At 29.0% G+C, this 21138-nt stretch overlaps 1 protein-coding gene across 1 annotated transcript in view; it reads left to right on the top strand.

Annotated features, from left to right (window-relative positions):
* The window catches only part of LOC129959056 (protein FAM98A-like), a 53904-nt gene that overhangs the window by 21405 nt on the left and 11361 nt on the right, over positions 1–21138 (top strand). Inside the window, exons 5-7 of the mRNA XM_056071851.1 lie at positions 4341–4423; positions 10221–10331; positions 13780–13980. Of these exons, the coding sequence (XP_055927826.1) occupies positions 4341–4423; positions 10221–10331; positions 13780–13980 (395 nt within the window). The remainder of the gene's footprint in view (positions 1–4340; positions 4424–10220; positions 10332–13779; positions 13981–21138) is intronic.

Genomic DNA, 21138 nt, shown 5'->3' on the forward strand with positions numbered 1-21138 from the left:
CATTCACGATTGTGTAATGCGGTAACTCGCTTCTTTCCTACTCTTTCCCATTTATTTCTGTATAGATCAGTCCAGTTTTGATTTGCTAAACAGTTCTTTTTCCATGAGATTCCCAAATTGCAGTTAATGAGCATGCCCGAGACGTCTGTAACTGCGTAAAAGAATAGAATAAGTTTCTCTGGCGGGAACATTCATTCTGCAAAAGCAGCGCGGTGCAGAATGAATCTTCCGTACTTGAATTTATCGAATGCTTTGTTCATTATTTGAGAAAATGTGAGCTTTTTCAAAGTAAATGAGAAATAATTTTTTTAAACAATGAGTTGCTCAAAATCCGTATTTAATTGGACGGACAAAAGAGTAATTCCTGATTTTGCTCAATGAATTCGAGAAGTTCTACAAAATCTATTTATTGCGTGCTGTTGACTTTGTAAGACGATAATAAACCTAATATGGAAAAACGGGCACTTACTAGTCATCTATAATAAAGCTCAATGTGTGTGTTGACGCTCTGCAGGTCAGACCGTTTGACTTACAGCTACCAAATTTGGTACCTTGGAGGTCGGGAATGTGCACCCGAGTTCCCTTTTTTTAATGTTTAATTAGAATTTTAATTATTAAAAACTAACTTTCCCGCCAAAAAAAATCTTCATTTCCCCACCGACAAATGAGCAAAGCTTCAGTATTTTCCCACGCTAATGAGATTAGGCTTAACATGTTTTCGACCGATTATTTCAAAAGATTCTGTTAATTTTCTTAATGTTTGATGCATTTAAAATTAAACATTGTTAATTAATCGATCATTCAGATTCATTAGGAAATAATTTTCAATTGAAATAAAACAGAATAAAGGAAATTAGATTTCTAATCCGCATAGTGTTACCTCAACTGGCTTAGAAAATTCACTCATTTGCGTTACTATAATTGGCATTGAAAATTCACGTATGCGCATTCTGTTCTGATTGTTGACAACTATTTTCAACGCATTCGGACTTGATTTAAATTATTTTTAGGTTAGTTGTGTGCTTTTTTAATTAAATTTTATTTATGTTAGTTATATATTTTTTGTATATGCTTATAGTTTTAATTACATCGTTTTTTTAAGTAATTTTTTTAACCTGTTTTCGACCTATTATTTTAAACTATTCTATTTATTTTCTTGTTTGATGCATTTAAAATTAAACATTGTTAATTAATCGATCTGCTCATGATGAACCCGAAAAAAATTTTGTTAGTTCTTTAGTGCCATAAAGTTTAAATGCTCAGTGACTCTGTTTTAGTAATAATATTATAAAAAAATGCTTTGTTTCAGTAAAAAATATTATTATATTAATTGCAGTTTAATCATTTCCACTTTAATTTAAAGCATAAATTTAAATTCTACGGGAGCTAACAGAGAATTAGAGATATACATATTACGTTATGGCTGAAGGCCTTTATAATATTATGACTGAATTATATGACTATCAAAATTTGAAGTTTTAAAATATTTTCATAAAGAAACTATTAAAATAGGAGTTACATAAAATATTTAATTATTAAAATTTTAACGAGCATTAAGATTGGCGAACCGGCTGGGGGCCAAAGGCGGCTAGTTCCAAATATATATACAAAACTGTGTGCCAGTTCAAAAAGAGTCTTCATTGATTTAATATCTAAAAGGAATGCAGTAAAAAATGACACGTCAAACCCGAAAACGTCACATTTAATATAGGAAAATAAACCGATTTCGATCTTTTTAGTTCCAAGAACAATCGTTTAAAGCTGAATTTTTATGGGCATTAAAACTTGTTCCATCACAATCGTTCTTTAATTCATTCAATGATATATTTAAATAATGTTTCGTGAAATAGCTAAAAACGGTCGGTTAGGCTGTACAGAAATGTAATACCTTATTTGTTACGGATTAGGTTCATTAGCTTCATGAAACTGATGGCTGAAATCTCTGTAGAAGTTGCAGAAATTGATGCCCAAATACTTGAATTGGCAAAAATGAATAAATAAAAAAAAAAGTAGTGTTTTTTTTTTTTCATAAGTAATCACTAAATGATTTGTATCATGATAATAAAAATGATTTGTGTTTTATTTCACCCGAGTCTTTAATTTTATGTGATTTACAGTTAAAGAGCTTGAGAAACAATACCCCCCCCCCCTTAATATACAAATTTTGTTTTGCTAAATTCTAGATGATAAATATATATATTTTTTTTCCTGTGGATAAATATATACCTTCTTTTAATACGCTATTTCGAATAATGATAAATTTTTGCATTCTTTCTTTGTTTTTTCCATTCCTTAAAACCATATTCCATTTTAACTAGCACATGAATGATATTCGCTCAAATTGAAATTACTTTTGAAACGATTTTTATTTTTGCAAAACAAATGACAGATTTAAGGCAACGAAATTACTGTTCCCATGTGTTATTAACGATTAATTAACTTATTTTTTTATTATTTTAAACTTACAGTGGTGGCCAAAATTGTGGACACTTTTGAAAATCGTTATGTTTGTATGCTTATAGAAAATGTTACATTTCGCAAATAGCAAACTTCTACATATCATTTTAAAGAGAATTTAATGCTGATTTAAATTTAAAAAAAAAAGCAAAATTCTAATATTTGCAATACAAATTATTCTGACTTTAATCTGAATAACAAAGACAGTGGATTGTAATTTCTAACTTTCCTGACAAATCATTGTTCTTGTTCTGGGAATAAATCAAATGTTAATAACCGCTAGCAGAAGCTGACATCATGTTTAAACTTGGAACAAGTCTTATTATGCTTTTATCTGTAGAAGGAAGACTGTCTTTTATATAATCAAATTGCGTTAGGAATATTGTTAAACTTTTTAATATATAGTTGGAATCTTTGTAAATATTTGTAATATTTATTCAAGAAGCTATGACATCAAATAAAAGAATAGATTGAACACCTAGAAAGAGAACTAAGATTATTGTGTTACATGAGTGTGGTCTTTCCTATGCTGAAATTGCCAGACAGGTATATATCTGGAATCCGAAAGTTTTGTTTACGATATCAGGAGACAAATTCAATAAAAAACAAAGCAGGAAATGGCTGAGAAAGGTGCACCACATCTGTTGATGATAGAAAAATAAAAAGACTGTCTCCAAGATAGAAGAATGTCATCAGCGGGCATCAGAAGTCAGTTGAATGATGCTGGCATTTATGCCCGTTCAAGAACAATCAGGAGAAGGTAATTATATGTTGGACTATTAGGTGAAATTCAAAGAAAAAATCCTTATCTCAATTTACAGCAGCGTATAAAAAGATTACAGTGGGCAAAGGAACGCATTAAATGGACAGATGATCAGTGGTACAAGTTATACGGAGTGATAAAACAAAGATATTGTTATTCGGTAGTGATGGCGAAAATATGTAAGACATAGCATAGACGAAGAGCTGCATCCCGACTGCATTCAGGCAACTATGAAGAACTCGGTTAGTGTTATGATATGGTTATGCATGTCAACAGACGGTATTGCTCTCCTTCATGTTATCAATGGGGCATTAAATGCAAGAAAATATATTGGCACTACTCTAGAGCCAAACCTTACACTTTCCATCAGTGATCTCTTTCTCTACAACGCATCATTTATTTTTCAGCAGGATTCAGCTTCTTGCCACACAGCAAAAATATCGGACGAGTGGTTTAGTACAAAAAATATTGAATTGTTATCATGGCCAGGAAATAATCCTGACTTCAAAACTATTGAGAACTTATGGCACCATTCGAAAACTCTTGTACATATGAAGCGTTCATCAAATAAAAGATAATTAATTGAGGTTATAATTGTTTCCCCAGCTTCATGCAATAACGAAGGAAAAGCTTGAGACTCTCGTCAGCTCAATGAAACATCAATGTGAAGCCTATAATAAAAAAAATAAAGGCTGCCTTAGTAAGTACTGGTAACTCTCTGCAATCATCAGCATTCTAATGTATATCGATAATTATTGCCGCTCAACTCTTTTGTATTGCAAATATTTGAATTTTGCTTTTCTTATTGAAATCAGCATTAAATTCTCTTTAAAATGAGATGCAAGTGTTTGCATTTTGTGAAACGTTATATTTTCTGTAAGCATACAAATTTAGAAAACAAAAATTTTCAAAAGTGTCAGTGTCTACAATTTTGGCCACCACTGTATTTTACAATCAATATATTTAACGATTATTTAAGAGAGAAAAATTTATAGAAGCCCTGTTTTATTATCTGTATACTACTTTCCTAATAACACAGTTCTTAGGAGGTTGGAAAAAATTAAAAACATTTGTAGTAAATTAGAAAAAAAAAAAAAAATTAAATCTATTTAATTTTCAGTGTATCTTTGTCAAGAACTTGAAGCTGGAAAGATTTTGCGTTCTAAAAAACCCCAAAAGAAAGAAACTATGCAAATTGAATTGGTTAGTATGTAGCAATTTATATTTTTTAATTATTACAATTTCTTTTAGATGAAAATGTTTGTCAGTTGCTGATGAAGTAACCATAAAATAACCAACTATTGCTAACCATTTACAGATATTTTCTGTTTAGAGCTGTTTACTTTCTTTTACCTGTTTTAGTTCATCTGGTCTTAGCCAAATATTGTCCTTTCTTAAAAATCTAATTTTTTAAAAGTTTTCTATAAATTTGAACTGATTTCTAATATCGATGTAACATATTATTGTCGAGATATATAATTTTTAGTATATATAATTGTTTCTAAATTTAAGAAATACATTTTTGAATTACATAGGCTTCTCATTATTATTTGTCTCATATTTTGATAATATATGGCGTTTTCCTGTTTTAAAACTATTAATGAAATAAAGCAAATTCATTATTTATTGTAAGTGTATATAAAAAAAAATTTACTGGAAAGTAAAATTTGAAAATAATACAATTATAAAAACCATGCTATAACTCCTCCAGTTATGAATGTGCTGAATTCTGAGATTTCAAAATGGCAGTTTTGGACTAAAGATTCTGCTGAAGATCTTCCACTTTTGTGGGCTTGGTACTCACTGAACCTGCTCTTGCATGATAAATGTTGTAGAAATTTCAAGAATGGCAATCAGCTAATGGGTGTTATCTGATTCACAAGACCTATGCTCAAAGTTTCTGCATAACTTAAATATAGAATAATGCTCATTTAAACAATCAGTTTCCAACCTTATTAGTTTACTAACCAATCATTAATTTGAACTTGTACCAATTTGAAATTTTGAAAGTATTTTATGATTATGGCCTGTTATATGCTTTTTTGCAGTAATCTATTTCTTCTTTTGGTACCTTTGTTGACTACCTATGGTGTAGATTTTAAGAGTAAGGATTGGATTTGTGCTCAGTTTTGATGTTATATAATTCTCTATGCTGCAGAAAGCATCAACGAGGGAAAAAAAAATCAATAAAGAAATATGCTTATTCAGTCGATTAAACACGTCACTTTCAAACAGTTAAATGTAAATGAAAAATTTTATCAAATTTGTCACATTCATGCTTTGAAACATAGAAAATATTTGTCACATAGAAAATATTTGATTCATAATGATGCTACCTATACCTGTATGTATGTCCGAATAAGACTACTTACATTGAATAAAGCTGTGTACTTAAATATTTTTCTATATATTTTACCCAACAACTAATGTTTTCGATATCTAAACCCAAAAATTGAACTTTGTCTGGAGGTAGGTATTTTGAAAAGAAACTAAAGCTCGAATGTCATCTACAAAAATACTGAATAAAAATACATGATGGAGAAAAAAATTTATAGAAATATAAAATAACTATATGAAATGAAAATACGCCTGGGGATTAGAAGCATTCATGGGAAGTTTAACTGCTTGAAAAAAAATCTCCGATAGAAAGTACTGGAATGAATGAACCTTTTGGAATTATAAAAATAAGGATTATTACAAAAAAGAAAAAAAAAAAAAAAAAAAAAAAAAAAAAAAAAAACAACTTCTTAGTTGATCAGTTGATTGGCCCATCTTATTGTGTAGAACAAGTTACTGAATAAATGTTTCTTAAGAATTTTGTGAAAGGAGAAATGCGGACAGAAGCTTGGCATATATTGCAACCATAGAAAATAAAGTATGAAGAATGAGTTTTATGTGTAGGGTTGCTGCATTTGAATTTGATGAAATGCATACCTTTCACGGAGAAAGGTAATCTTTGATGGAGTTCCTTGCTGTTGAAATCGGAAATTTATTATCGGAAATAGCTAGCCAGACAAATATCTGTCATGATGCTACATGCATTTGATATTATTTCCATCCTCACTATGCAGTATTCTTCGCAGTGTCCTGAAATATCATTCATCCAATTTGTAGCTGTTGTACACATTTTTGCCTTTAGAGGACATGTATAGTGTAGGCTGTGCCTAGAATCAAAGTGGTTGTTTGATAGATTATGAACATTCTTGTGTTTCATTGATTTAAGAGGCCACAAGAGTAAAATATAGGGATTTTTAATCTACCGGAGTACATAAAGTAAACACTTGATTCTTGATGAAGAGACAACAGTCTGTTGGAATTTTGTTGATTCTTTCCAGGTCTAGCTCTAGGAATTTTTATATCTAACACAGATGTCAGTTTCACCCCACTCATCTGTCTTTCATTAACTTACCATAATTTCTCCTTCCCTGTAAAAATGATTAAAATGAAATTAAGAATGTTACAAGAGAATACAATTAATGAGATATTCGAACAATTCTTTAATAAATGAATGTTGTAATTTTTGTTCATATTGAAATTTATAGAAATATTTATATAAAATATAAAACTTTAAAAAATTACTGTAGAAAAATAACAAAAGCAATTTCTTTTATAGTAACTCGCAAACAAGATTATTATTATCAATTATATTTATGTACGTATATCCAGATATTGAGACATTTTTATTAAAAATTACTAATGTAAAAGCCTATAAAGTAAATAAAAATAATAACGCAAAAGTGGCACTACACGTTACAAAAATATAAGAAAATACGCAAATGGTTAATTTTTAAAATATTTCTTGGATACCTGTTTAGCTTTTCCCTATGAAAATGTTTTAGTGATATCACTGACATCTATTGAATGCAGAATTTCTTGATGAATTGTAATTATTGAAAACTCAACTAAACATTTTTTTTGACAAATAATTTTTTATTAATTGTGATATGGAAAAATTTCTATCTCCACTCGCTGCAGAAATGAGTAATTTTAGCAGAATTCTTAAATGAACAGTGAAATTTCCAAAACTTTATAGTAAATTGTTTTTCTAAATTTGGTTAAGTGTTTCTTCTGTGGAACCTAAATCTGTTAGCAAACATTTAAAGTCTTTCACTAGTTTTGATTACTTTAACAAGCTCATTCTCGTTTATATCTTGTCTTTTTTTTTTTTTTTTTTTTTTAAGGTTTTGGCAATTCTGTTTTATTCTTCACATGAATAAATATTATATAAATTTAACAAAGCACTAAAATCATGATAGTGATAGCTTCTTGCTCAAGTTTTAATGAATTAAAAATTGTTTCCAAGATTACAAAAATAAAATACTGCTCTAAATAGACTTTATAAAAATTTCTTCTTTTTTAGTGGCAGATTTTTTAAAACTTTTTTTTTGTTCGAACATTTGCTCTCAGTGTCACATATTATGCTCCAGCATGTTGCTGTTAAAAATTGAGTGCGGTGCAAAAGATTTCGGTAGGTAGAATAAGCTAAGAAAAATTGCATGCATTCTTGAAAGAGACCATTTTGCAAATAAAAAGAACGTTCGTATGCAATTCAAAGTATTCTCCTTTAGAGTGACCTGTACATATAAATAGCTAGTTCTGAAGTATTGCTTTATAAATTAAGAGAATTAATTAAACTAAAATTCCAAGCAGTCGTAAACTTTCTTTTGTTGTTAAATTTTAAATTTGTCATGGTTTCATTTTTCTGCTAGATCTGTGTATTAATTGAAAAAAAGAATATCATTTCTGCATTCTTTAGTAAATTTCATGATCTATGAACGATTTAATATTTTCTTCTACACTTAACAACATTTTGCTAACAATATTTAAATGTTTAATGATCTTATATGATTAAGTCGCTTAAAAATGATTATATGTAAGGTCAAATCATTGGCATAAAAATTATTTTAATGCTAAAATGCTAGGTTTTCATTGATATAAGTTAAAATATTATAAATTTCTTTGTTATTTGTAAAAAGATGTGAAATATCTACCTTGCTGACCATCCAGTGACACCTCATCTTAATTTTCACCACATTTTTCTGTGTGATGACCATACAGAAACTATTTTAAATTATAAAATAGCACTATTAGATTAGAACTGTTTTGTCTTTATGAATTCATGAGTAGAAAAGAATAAGGTCCTTGAAAAATACCTTTAAGTAGACAAGTATTTAAAGGAATTTTTCAGTGACTATTTTCCTTCCAGGATTAAATTTTTTAAAACTAAAGATATCGATTTAGATTTATTTTACCGCATATTCTTTTCTGTGTTACACGAACTTCCGGAGAAGTGTACGTGTTTGTGTTCAATTTTAAATAGTTAAAAACATGTTTGGAAATTTAAGTGTTTTTTTAAAATTTATATCTGAACTAATTAAGTTGTCTTAACCTTAAACAGCTTTTTTATAACTTTTTTTAAAAAACAAATACTATCAATTAATAGCCTTTTATTTAAACACGAAAACTGACATTGACAAGAAACATTTCTACGTCGATTACTGTTTATCTTATACCTTTAAGAAAATTTCTATATTTTTTAATGAATTTTTAGAAATATGTCATCTTGGTAACCTCTTTTAATTTTCCCCCTATTACTAATTTCCCCTTATTAACAGCTCGCTATCAGTGCTTTATTGTTATAGGAATAATGCATGTTTATATTAAATTGGCAGTTATCTAATTAACTCTTGCAAATACATAGTGTTTAGGCTGGCCCTTTATACTGGAAAAGTGGACATATTTGTTCTGACATCGTTTATTATATTTTCAAATGCTGTTAATGTTCTCTGAGTGTTAACTAATACATTTTCTGTTATGTCAATTTGCTGAGGTTGAAAATCATTATGACATGAAATTTATCTGCAGGGTGCATCGTAAATTCATACGAATTTCAAAAATTCAAGAAAAAGGGGGGAAAAATCTATTTACGTGAATGTAATCTGAGGGATATTGCATTTTTGCCATGAATAAAAAAAATGATTCCAAAAGTAAGCGGAAGAGGTCGCCAAACGTCATACTGAAACGTTTTGCGCAGATTAGGCAAATGCAAACAGACAATGAAACAAATCACTATAACATGGTGTATTTATTTTGAAGTAAAAGATGTTCAACATGACCACCAGTACAAAGTATTTGATAAGTGAGGCGCGTCACTGCTTATTACAACTGGATACAGCATGTCGGCATCGATGGTTCGTCGAATGGCATCTTTCAGTTCCACCAAGTATCGGGTAACCCCGGTACACTAGTTATTAGAGTGAGTAGTATCAAAATAACTTAATAAGATGTAAGTGGTTAGAGTAAAAAGCTAACAGTAAAAGTAACTTATTACTCTAACCTCTATTTCCTTCAATATATAATTTTGGTTTTGATTTTCTTAATTTCAATTTTTGTAGCATTTTGGCGAATCATAACGTTAGCAATTTCAATGTTTCATTTAGACTTTTAAGTTAAAATTAATTTTCTTAAACTAGCAGAATTAGTTTTATTTGACAATCTATCAAATAATTTTCTTGTAGATATTTTAGATTCATTCTTTTTTTATTGTATTCTTTTTTCTTCCAGAATTTAGAGTCTTGTTTTAAGTTAAAAAGTTATTTGTACAGAAGCTGTTTTTTACTGTATTCAAAAACCGTTTTATATTTCAAAGCTTTATCATCTTCATTTTTTAAAAAGTACAAGGTCATTCTTTCTTCGATTCCATTAATTATTATTTTATGGAATAAAGTCGAGTCATTTATTACTTAGAAAATTTTATTACTTTAAAGCTAATAAAGCTGCATTTTAAAATTACACTGAAGAGCCACATTGATCGTGGTTTATTTACTAGAAGGAATCTGTCTCACATTATAGAAAGTTCAAAATCAACATTAAAAAGTACTGTTATATGTGGATAGTGTACATAACAATGCCTTAATTTTATTGACAATGTGTTTAACCTGTATTTTTTAGATCGTAATTTACAATATTAGTGATGAATGACTACTTTTTCTTCCAATAGAGTGAATCCAAAACTGCCAAAGAGTTAAGAGAAATGTTGATATCTCTCGGATTTGGAAAACCTCCTGATAATATTACACCCCAGAAGCTTTTCACTGAAGTTGAGAAAAAAGTAAGGTTACTTTCACCTTTTTAAAATTTGCTCAAAAAAAAAAAAAAAAAAATTAAAAAAAAAAAGTGGAATTTGTCAAAAATCTATTTTGCATTTTACCATGAATCGTTTTTTAAAATTGTATGAATTGAATTTGGTCAAAATTACATTCAAGTCATAAATTTTTGTTTGGTAATCATTGCTATTAAAATTGATATATTTCATAATTAGGGTAAAGTTTCTTTATCTTTAAAATCTGCATTAATAAATAAAGACGTTTATGCCCATTAGAACTATCAGTGCTGATTTCAAAATGTTGATTATTCCTTATAAACTTTTCAGGCCTTAGATATTTCGATGTTTGCTAAAAATAATATACTTGGATAAGTTAAATGGTGCCTTTGATCCATTGTGCTATAAATAATTGCTGAATGGTGCATTTTTATTTTTTGTTCTGTTATTTTAAAGAAAAATATATACTTTAATGGTACTGTTAGGGAATTTTCTGATTCAATGGCATGTTTCATTTAATAGAAGCTTCATTTATTAATGCATTTATTTGTACAACTCATAAGCTTATACAATCCTTCATTAAGCAATGAAGGAATTAATTGCCATTTTCCAATAGAAATAAAATCATGCTCTGTAAACTGTGGAGTACACAATTATTAATCGGTCAATAATGTTTATGTAAACACTTGTATTGGCGAGAAAAAATCACGCCGAGTTTGCAGCCAAGCACTTGCAACACATTCGAGATTAAAATTAAGCAAGTAGCAAAGTATAATGCAGTTACATCAATTTAAATGCAGCTTAATAACAAGTTAAATAAATTTAATACAACAACTAAACGAAACTATGAAATATTATTCAGTTATAACACCAAAATCACTGATTGATTGAGGTTACGAAATTTTAAATTGACTTAAAAGGGATATAAACAGAATGTTTATTGTACATGTCTGTGAAATGATACATGACTATCCTTAAAAGCTTTTTCTTTGCATCCAATTGCACAGCAATAGTTAACCATGGCTTAAATAAGCTTTAAAATCCAACAGCGAGAAAAAAATCTGCCATTGAAATATAACGGGGAACGGAGAATGCGGTTACAGCGAACAAAAATTTTGTCCCAAGGTCACGTGATTTTATCTTGTCCTACACTAAAGTAGGGTTGCACTCCCTCTATCAGTATCTCAGCTCTATGCTTAAAGCTGAATTTTTATGAGCATTAAAACTTGTTGCATCACATTCGTCCTTCAATGCATTCAATGATATATCGGAAATATTTTCATATATGTTTGCTGAAAGTGAAATAGATGAAAAATGTATGTTAGGCCACACAAAAATGTCTTGCTTTATTTGTTAAGTATTAGCTCTCTAAAACTGGTGGCTGAAAAATCTGCAGAAATTGATGCCCAAATACATGAATCGGAAAAAAATTGAGTAAATAAAAAAGTAATCTTGCTTTGTAATGTTTCTTTTTGTTGAGTAATTATTAAATGATTTGTATCGTGATGTCAATAATGTTTTGTATTTTATTTCACCCGAGTCCTTAATTTTGTGTGACACAATTAAAGAGCATGAGAAATAATATACCCCCACCCCTTTAATATATAAATTGTCTTGCTAAATTGTAGATAATAAATAATGAGAAAATGTTTTTTGTAAGTAAATACAATCCTTTTTATATGCTATTATTTTGAATAATGATTAATTGTTTCTTTTCCTTGCTTCTTCCACTCATTAAAATCATATTACATTATAACTAGCATATGAGTTCTATTCGCCCATTTCCTTGTATCTTGAATGTATTTACAGGGAAAACACAGGGATTTTTTTAAAAATTTTTTTTTACAAATTTGAGTGGCAACCCTGAATTTTATGCTTTTCACAAAAATCTAAAACGTATACAACTGTACTAAAGTTACCTATGATATATACTTTTTATATTAAAAGAAAGGAACTGGTAGCTAGAATTGTATTTTAATGATTATGAAGCACATTCTTAAATGTCACTTTTATTCACTGGTGTTTCCATTATTTTGGAATCACCTGTATTTTAAGATTAGTCCAGACTTAGAAAAATAATTTTTATAATAGAACATAGAGTGGGAAATGCAAAGGGAAGGCTATTAAAAGGTGATTATTTTTCAATGAATTTAGTGAAATAAAAGGACGCATTAGTTAAAATGCATAACAGAGATTTAATGGAATAATGATATCAATAGCATAATAATAGCCTTGCGAGAATGACAACAGGGGAAGCTTGTGTCATTTAAGACAGCAATTTTTTTGAACAGTTATTTTATGTATTCCAAAGATTTGTTCTGCCATTGCATCTTAATTATCATTATCGTACCTTTCTTACTTTGTATGACTTGCAAATTGGCTTAATATGCTAATCTAAATTTGTATTTCTTTATACCTGTTTTGTATATTTTATCTGGCATAATATTTTTCCCTTGATTAATTGATAGAGAATCCCCCCCCCTCCTAGATAATTCTTTTTTCTGCCTCCATATTCTGTTACAAAAATGACATATTTCTATATGCCTGAAATTTCTTAACAAGAGATAGAAACTTTTTGAGACACACTATATATGTAAATGAATCTGAAAATGTTTAGAACTGACTGTCCAAACCATGCTAAATTTTACGGCGTTTAAAAAAAAACTATTCAGGAATGTGAATGGTATATATTCCTTCCTTTTTAATATCAGTAAGTTTTTTTCCCCTGTAGTAGGTATTTCATGATCTATTGTTGTGTGAGAAATACTAAATAGCTGCATTTCAGCAGTCTAGTTGCAATTTTTCTAACATGCTTTGATAATTTTATCTTTTGTCTGACGAAATCTATGATAACAATGAAAATGCTGAATTCTTAATGCTACATGATATTTTATGATGACATTTTCTATACCTAGTGGGAAGGGAATCAATCCTCTTGGAGCTCTCAGACCATGTAGTTTCTACTCTTCAGTTAACAAATCTGTTTGTGAAAAAACTCTTCAGTTAACTCTGGTTTTGTGAAAAAGCTAAACTAGCGAATTGACTGATGTGAAGTTCAGATTATTCAGAATGTACTGTTCTGTTGTTTAATTCTTTAACTATTGTGATAACAATGCTCACCAAATCACAAAAGAGGCAAAGCCATGTTACTTTTAAAATTTTGTCTGATTAGAACTGGAGCCTAAAAGTTTTAACCACTGAATTTAAATTGTGGCTAAAATGGTTATTTATGGTAGTAGATGATGATCTGTTGCAACACTGTCAAAAAATGTTTTGTATTTCTTTTGAAATTTGAAAATTAATTTTTCCAAAGAAATGGTAGATGCCAAAAAATCTTTCTTTCGAAATTCTAAGTCTATCTGATGAAATAATTTTTATATTTTAAATGTTGCACATTAAAAAAAAAACAAAAAAACAGTGGATTTAGCATTATATAGAATTTTCTTTTTCTTCCCAGCTTAAAATGCTTAGTCAACCCCTTTCACCTAAAGATGTTGTTGGAGAACTTTTGTTTTCTGGATATTTAACAGAGAAGCAATGGTTTCAACTTGAGAAACTATATCAGGAAGTTTATACAGAATATAAAAATCGAAGAAATCTGCTCCTCACTCGTTTAGATGTAACAGTTAGATCATTTTTCTGGTCTGACAGATTAAAGGTAAATTCTCTTTCATTTCTGTATAAAATTTCAAGTAGTTTTTAAATTTCTAGCATTGTAATGTGGATATATTATGTTTAATGTCATTAAAGACTCTATTATGTTCCCAAAAGTAAATGAAGTAAGTACCTCTAATATATCCTGTTATGTGCATGTGCTGCTTTTAGATTTTGTAAAATTTCGGCTATCATAGAAAAATTTGTTGTAAATAATAAATTGGATGTACAAATAAATTCTACTGATTATTTAATGTATCTGAAAATCGATAGCTTCATCCTTGAAAGGTATTTTGACCATAGAAAAGACCAACATTTAATTAACAAATTTAATTCATTATTGTCATAGACAATTATGTTTTTGTGTGCCATCTGCTAAATAAATAACTTGTATTTAAAAAGTGCTTAGCATTTTTTACTCCCAGTGAATGTTTGTCATTCAGTTAATTTCTGATCGTGTGTTTTCTGGCTGTGTAGACTGATTTTTTTTAATGTTAACTGTAAAAAATGTAATTTTCTGATATCGTTATTTGTTTTTTTACTTAAAATTTTAAAATATTAATTTGAATCGGTCATTTGAAGGAGGGGGATGGTTTCGAAAATGTGCAACGTGCCCTTTTCCCTTCATATCATAATTAAGTTAATGCTGTATTTAATCTGGTGTCCTTAATGTGTTATTTTTAGTGTCTGTACAAATAATTTAGAACAAAAATAGACTAATTAAATTAGACTCAAGTTGGTAGGAAGAGGAAGTCACAGCCTAACATGTATTTTCTGCTGCAACTTTTATACTTAGGTTTCCAAAAAAAAATTACTTTCAGGGAAAACAAACATCATGTTAATGTTCCTTCTAGAATTTTGCAAATGAAAAAAGCTGAAAAATTTTAACCACATCCTAGGTAAATAAATGAACAGAAATTACAGTACTGCTCTTATTATTTGTATTACAGTACTGCTCTTAAATTATTTGTATTAAATTTGTAAGCGTTGTTATTAAAAATTTGTGATTTTTACTTTCTTTTAAATCAAATCTGAGGTATACAATCGTAATATAGTAACACCCAGTTTAATGAAGAAAATGCCTTTAAAAAGTGTAAAAGAAATACATTTACAAAGCAGTGTTGACACTGATTATTATAAATAGGAAAATGCTCCTTTTTTTCTATTTTACAATATGTATTTTTAGTTTAAATTTTTTAAATTTTTATGGAAAAATTTTTAAATATTCGATTTATTTGTTTTTTAAAGAAGTCTCTTCATTTCACCATTTACGGAAATCGAGATTTTTTAATAATTCGATGCAGCAGGTCTTTTTATGTATGTCTGTCAAATTTCGTTCCGAAATTCGTAGTAATTCTTGAGATCTGCTTAATTTTGTTTGCTTGAAACTACGCGCAAAAAGAGCCAAAGAGTATCAGCCTGTTAACAGGAAAATAACCTTTTTCGCATTTTTATCCGAGGCATTTCGGAAGAGCAAACAATACGACTCAGATTTATCCTTAATAAGAGGGGTCTCCCAAATACATATATATGTTCTTTTTATTTAAATATTGAAGTATTCCCATTACTTTTAAAATCATTTCATCAGTTAGTCTTTTTTACTTGATCCCGCTCTAAGAAATTAACATGCATGTTAATTTTTATGACGAATTAAACAGGTTTTTTTAACCCATTTTTTCTTAACATGTGGATTGGGGAAATGGGAATACCGTAAGTATATTTTAAGCCAATGAAATTTATAGGTGTTTATTAAAGAGATAGACTTTATTTTCAAGCAGAAAGAATTGTTAATCGGATAGAAGATTTATTAAGTTTACTACAGTAAACAACTGTAAAAAAAAAAAAAAAAAAACAGAGTGATATACATTCTTTCTGTTATGCAACGGCTCATTTACACTAGATAAAAAAATACAAACGAATTGAACTAAGCATCTTATCATGCTACAATAGCTCGAATTAGAGGTTGAAAAACAATGCTTTTTTTTCATAAGCGCAACTACAAAGATAAAATTATTTCATAATTCTGAGAGAATCTTTTTAAGGATATTTTTAAAATATTCTCCACCTAATGAAAGAAATTTATGAATGAATGATTAACATTAAGACATTAAGTATATAAATAATAGCTGCTGATTAATTTCCTTTAATTAATTTACTGAATGGTAAGAAATGATACGGGTTTTCTTCGATCTCGATTTCATTTACTTACAAACGATAATTGCCGGTAAGGAGCAAAAATGAATTAAACATTCCAACAGACAGTCGATCCTGCAGTCTAATTTTATATCTTCTTAGTGGAAAGAAAACATTCATTTTTTTAAAGCAGAATTCTTGTTAAATTAAAATCGTCTGATTTGAAAATAAATTAATATTTAATTAACTGCCGTTAAATGGCCGTTGAATTTCGTGCTTCATTAAAAAAAATGATAAATACATATAAATTCAATATATAGTCTCTCAAAAAGTCGGCGTTGCAAATCGGCTGTGGGAATTTTACAATTTTTGGGAATATTTCGAAAACCATTTGGGATATGTGCACAATTTTTTGGATTCCGGCATTTTAGCATGTCAGCTTTGCCTCCATGTAAAAATTTTACGTTATAATTCATTTTTTTCCTACATTCATTTTTAACAAGTCATAAAAAATATTAAACGTATGTTATTTATGTATTTATTCCATGACGTTATGGAATATGATAATTTACCTTAGGTAAGTGAAAATTTTTTGAAGATATATAATAGTTTCCGAAATATCGCCGAAAATTCATAAGATTCATTTAACATTGGAAGCGTCATTTTTCAAGACCTTGCAACTCTCAAAATTATAATCAAAATTCCATAAAATTCTAATGAGAGGAAATTATTTCATTACGACAAATCGATTCAGTAGATAAAAATGATAGCCTTAATGGAAAAATTTCGAGATAGTAGTTAATTAACTCGGATAATCAGTTTATCTGAACAAATCTGCTGCCCGGTGTCATTTCCTTTGACACCAAATTTGTATAGATGCGATAATAAATAACAAAGTTACAGAGGTATTCCTTTTTTTTTTTTTTTTTCTCTTTTCTTTTCGTTGACGATTATACAAAATCGCGATATTGATGAGATATTTACATATTGATGATTGTTGCAGAGGCATTTGGATGCGATATTAAAAACTTAGTAATAAATAGAACTTCTTTTCAACTTCTTTGAAAACACTGGAGAAGCATGAGAGACACGCAGAAATTCATCATCGATTTAACCTAAATAACTGTTAAGAATTAGCGTTACACTAAGATTGAAAGCTGTTCCCAGTACTCGCAGGTGTTAAAAAGATTAAAAACTGGCAGTACTAGTAACTTTTCAAAACAAGGAGCAATTGCCGGAGGTCCCTGAAATCCCAACATCTTCAGGAGAAAAACAAGTCATGGCTGTTAATTTTGCGGTGGAGGAAACTAACTGATAAAATTCAGGCACTTTGTTGTGATACGACAGCAAGCAATACAAATTGAATAAATGGTGCCTTCACAAATCTCGAAAAATTATTCAGTCACATTCTGTTGTACCTACCTTACCATCATCACATTTTTATAGTTAATTTTCAGGAGCTGTTCGACCACTAATGAGTGCAACTTCTGGTCCAGACATGACGCTTTTTAAAAGATTTGGAGAAACTTAGGCGATACCCTACAAGAGCATTTATATAACTGATAGCAATGAAGTACCTGCTGATGCCTGCTCTGTCATTCTTGAATTTCGTGAGCACCACTTTTCTATTCAAAAATAGAAGGAAGATGATTGCCAAGAATTGTTGGGAGTTAACTATGATCTTTCTTGGCGGCATTTCGAGTAATAGGATGTCATTTTTCATCGCAAAAGTTTGAAGTCATGCTAGGTGAATGCAATTTATGTACGAACAAGCTTATGTGTTTCAATATCAATTTCATTTATCTGATAGGGAAAAGTACTGAGAAAATTTCTCTTGCTCCAGTGTGTTTTTGAGCAGCTTGGTTTCTGTCAAGCAGTTAAAACACCGTATCATGTTTTCCTATTCATATATCTTTTGATAAATTATGAGGTTAATAGAGACGGAATTAGTAAGGCTGGTAAAAAAAATTTCGAACCATCTCTTGTTCTTAGCTCCCGAAATTATGTTTCTATCCTTATTTGATGACAATGTTCCATCCACTGTTAAGACAAATATGGTTCCAGTTATGCTGAAAGCAGAAAAAAATGAAAAATAGGAAGGGGTAAAAATCAATTAAAGAAACGCATTCTTTACGAAAATGATTTTTCTTCCTTTACAAATAATGAACTTTTCATCTTTTGCAACGCCCGCTACAAAAAGTTTTTTCACAGGATTTTCTTTTACCACCGATTTTTTTCTTTTACCACCGGCATGGTCATGGTTGCAAAAGTGAAATTCTGCAGAAAGAGGTGTCAAACTTATTCAGGAAATGCAATAAAATTCACCACCTTGTTTTACAGATTGTTGCAGTAAAAAATGCTCTACTACTGATAAATCCACTTTTAAGAGAAAAAAAAAAATATTAAATATTCGTTCATTCACATTATGTTGCGATTCTATAGAAATTATTTCTCTTAATATAAATGTGTTTTCCTTGGAGAAATTATCGTGTTATTTAAAATATTTTTTTAAAATTTTTATGTTTTTCATGAATTGTTCCAACTTCAAGGCATGCGCCGGGCCATGTTAGGTAGTTGCCCGATTCAAGTGAAATTTGCACAGCCTGTTTTTTATTAGAATAAAATTAGGGAGTGGGAGTTACAAAATTTTGTTTCGGGAAATAGTCTATTGCTAAGGACCACTCTAGTGCATATATAAGTGAATATTAAAATTAAAGTTAGATAGATATTTTACTCTTTTGTACATTTTATAGAAGCTCTGAATATTTAAATAAATCTTTTGTTAATACATATAAAATATTTCAAAAGTGTTGATGAAATAAATATATATAATAATATAAAGAATTATTTCACGCTATCTTTAAATTTCTTTATCAAAATTTACAACTATAACTCTGACAAAATTAAAAGCCTATTTATGAAATTAGCAGGTATGCTAGTATAGAAAAGTTCAGTGCTGATTCAAAGATTTCATCATAAGACCTTTATGATTTTAATTTTTAAAAATTAAAATTTTAACGTTTTTGAATTTGCACTCAAAGCGCATGTAAATTTGAACTTCGTTATAATTTTATTTAACTCTATTTATGCCCATAATGAAAGCAATACATTGCTGCCGATAGATTTTTAAGACTTCACGGTGTCACCTTCCCCACTTTTACCGACAAAATGGTGCTTATAATTTCTTCAAAAGTTTTTTTTTTCTTCTTTTCTTCTTTTGCTTTTTCAAGGATAAATAAAATTAACCGAATCAATTTTTTGTACCATTCAGGCTCTAAAATATTAAAGTACATGCTGATTCCTGAAACATCTTTCATGGCCTGCAATAGTTATTATTATCAAAAGTATGTATTTGAAGAGCTATTCAAAAGTATATTTGCCTCCATTGCTGATAAAGAATCGGAATTCTGCTGGTATATTCTTGGCAACCGATTTGATAATAGCATTATACAATCAAGATTTTCATCATGAAGTTCCTTGCTATTAAAATTACAACTGTAAGATTCGCATAATTTTTTACAATATACTTGCAGGATATCGCATTTGAATCCATAACATAATTTTTCCACATTAAGCAGAACTCAAATTTTCGTTTCATTTTATTCAATCGAAAAAGTTCTTAAAATGTGTCCTCAGATCCTTTCCCGAGTACCTTTTTCAGATTTTTTATTATTATTATTATTATTATTTTGCACTTTCTTTGTTGCTTAAATTTCAGTTTGCCATTGCTCAACTCGGAAAATTTTTTATAGTGATACAATAGAATTTTTTCATCTTTTAGGCAAACGCTTTTTCAAATCGCATAAAGTCATAATTTTAATCCTAAATATATGCGTCAATTTTACAGATAACTCTATGAAACTTTTTCCTGTGTTTTTATCATGGCATAGCATACAATTTTCTAATGGACTTTTTGGCCAAAAGCCATTATTTTTTTTAAAGCTACTTTTTCTAACTTCTTTATTTCTCTGCTCGGGATGTTGTAACCTGTTTCAATAAATTCAGTATAGTCACATTATTATAGGTTTCGCGTGACTTCCCTGGCTAACGAACGCCATTTTGAATTTAACCCTCTCTCTTCTAACCCGGCCTGGGTAACTTCTGAACTGGGTGGCCGGATTCGGACCGGTTTCTATTGTGAACGAGGGTTGCAGATTGGAAGGCATGTTATCATTAAGAGCGTTTTTGAGGGGAAATTTACAGCTATTGATATTTGACAGTGATGAATTACTTTTGCTCGCGAGATACTTTCAAAAGATTACAGAAAGAATTAGCAGATTTTGGACTGAGAAATAAAGTTGATTTTCAAAATAGGAAATATTATTATAATGCAAGAAATTATTTTAAAAGTTGTACTATTTATTAACTAACTTTTCTGTTGATAGGAACGAGGAAAATAAAATTGAGAAATAATACCGTACGAAAGTTTAAATTTTTGAGAGATTCATTTACTAAAGTTTATGTCGACAATTTTGTATTCAAGGCGAGTATTATTTATCGAAGAGACTAGGCATCACTGAAGGAATCACATTTTAAAAATAAATAAAAAATCTGATAAGCCTTATTAAATTTATTAGTAACAAAGCAGACGCTTGAAATGCACATGCGTTTTTTTAAATTCTTGATACAGTGTAAAATTTTAATATTTTTGTAGCCTGATTATCATTTAATAAATTAACGGAATTAAACTTTAATTTTATAAATGAGGGATTTTATACTTGCGAATTTGATAATAAGTGATTTCAAGATTCCACAATACTAAATTTCAAACAAAGACTAAACAGTAAGAAATAATTAAAATAATATTTTTCTTCTTAGTACACTAATAAAATTGTATCCTTATTTTTTTTTTTATTAAAATTGTTTTTTCTTAAAATTAATACTCCATATAGTTTAGACAAAAATCTTAAAAATAGAAGATATTGAATGTTAATTTCAAAGAATTAGGTGTCGCATTAAAAAAGAGCATATTTGTGATAAAACTTCATTTCTTAAAGCAAGAAAATTTAAAATTTTCAGCATAGCCTTT

This window comes from Argiope bruennichi, chromosome X1, assembly GCF_947563725.1.
Source record: "Argiope bruennichi chromosome X1, qqArgBrue1.1, whole genome shotgun sequence".
NCBI classification, from domain to species: Eukaryota; Metazoa; Arthropoda; class Arachnida; order Araneae; family Araneidae; genus Argiope; species Argiope bruennichi.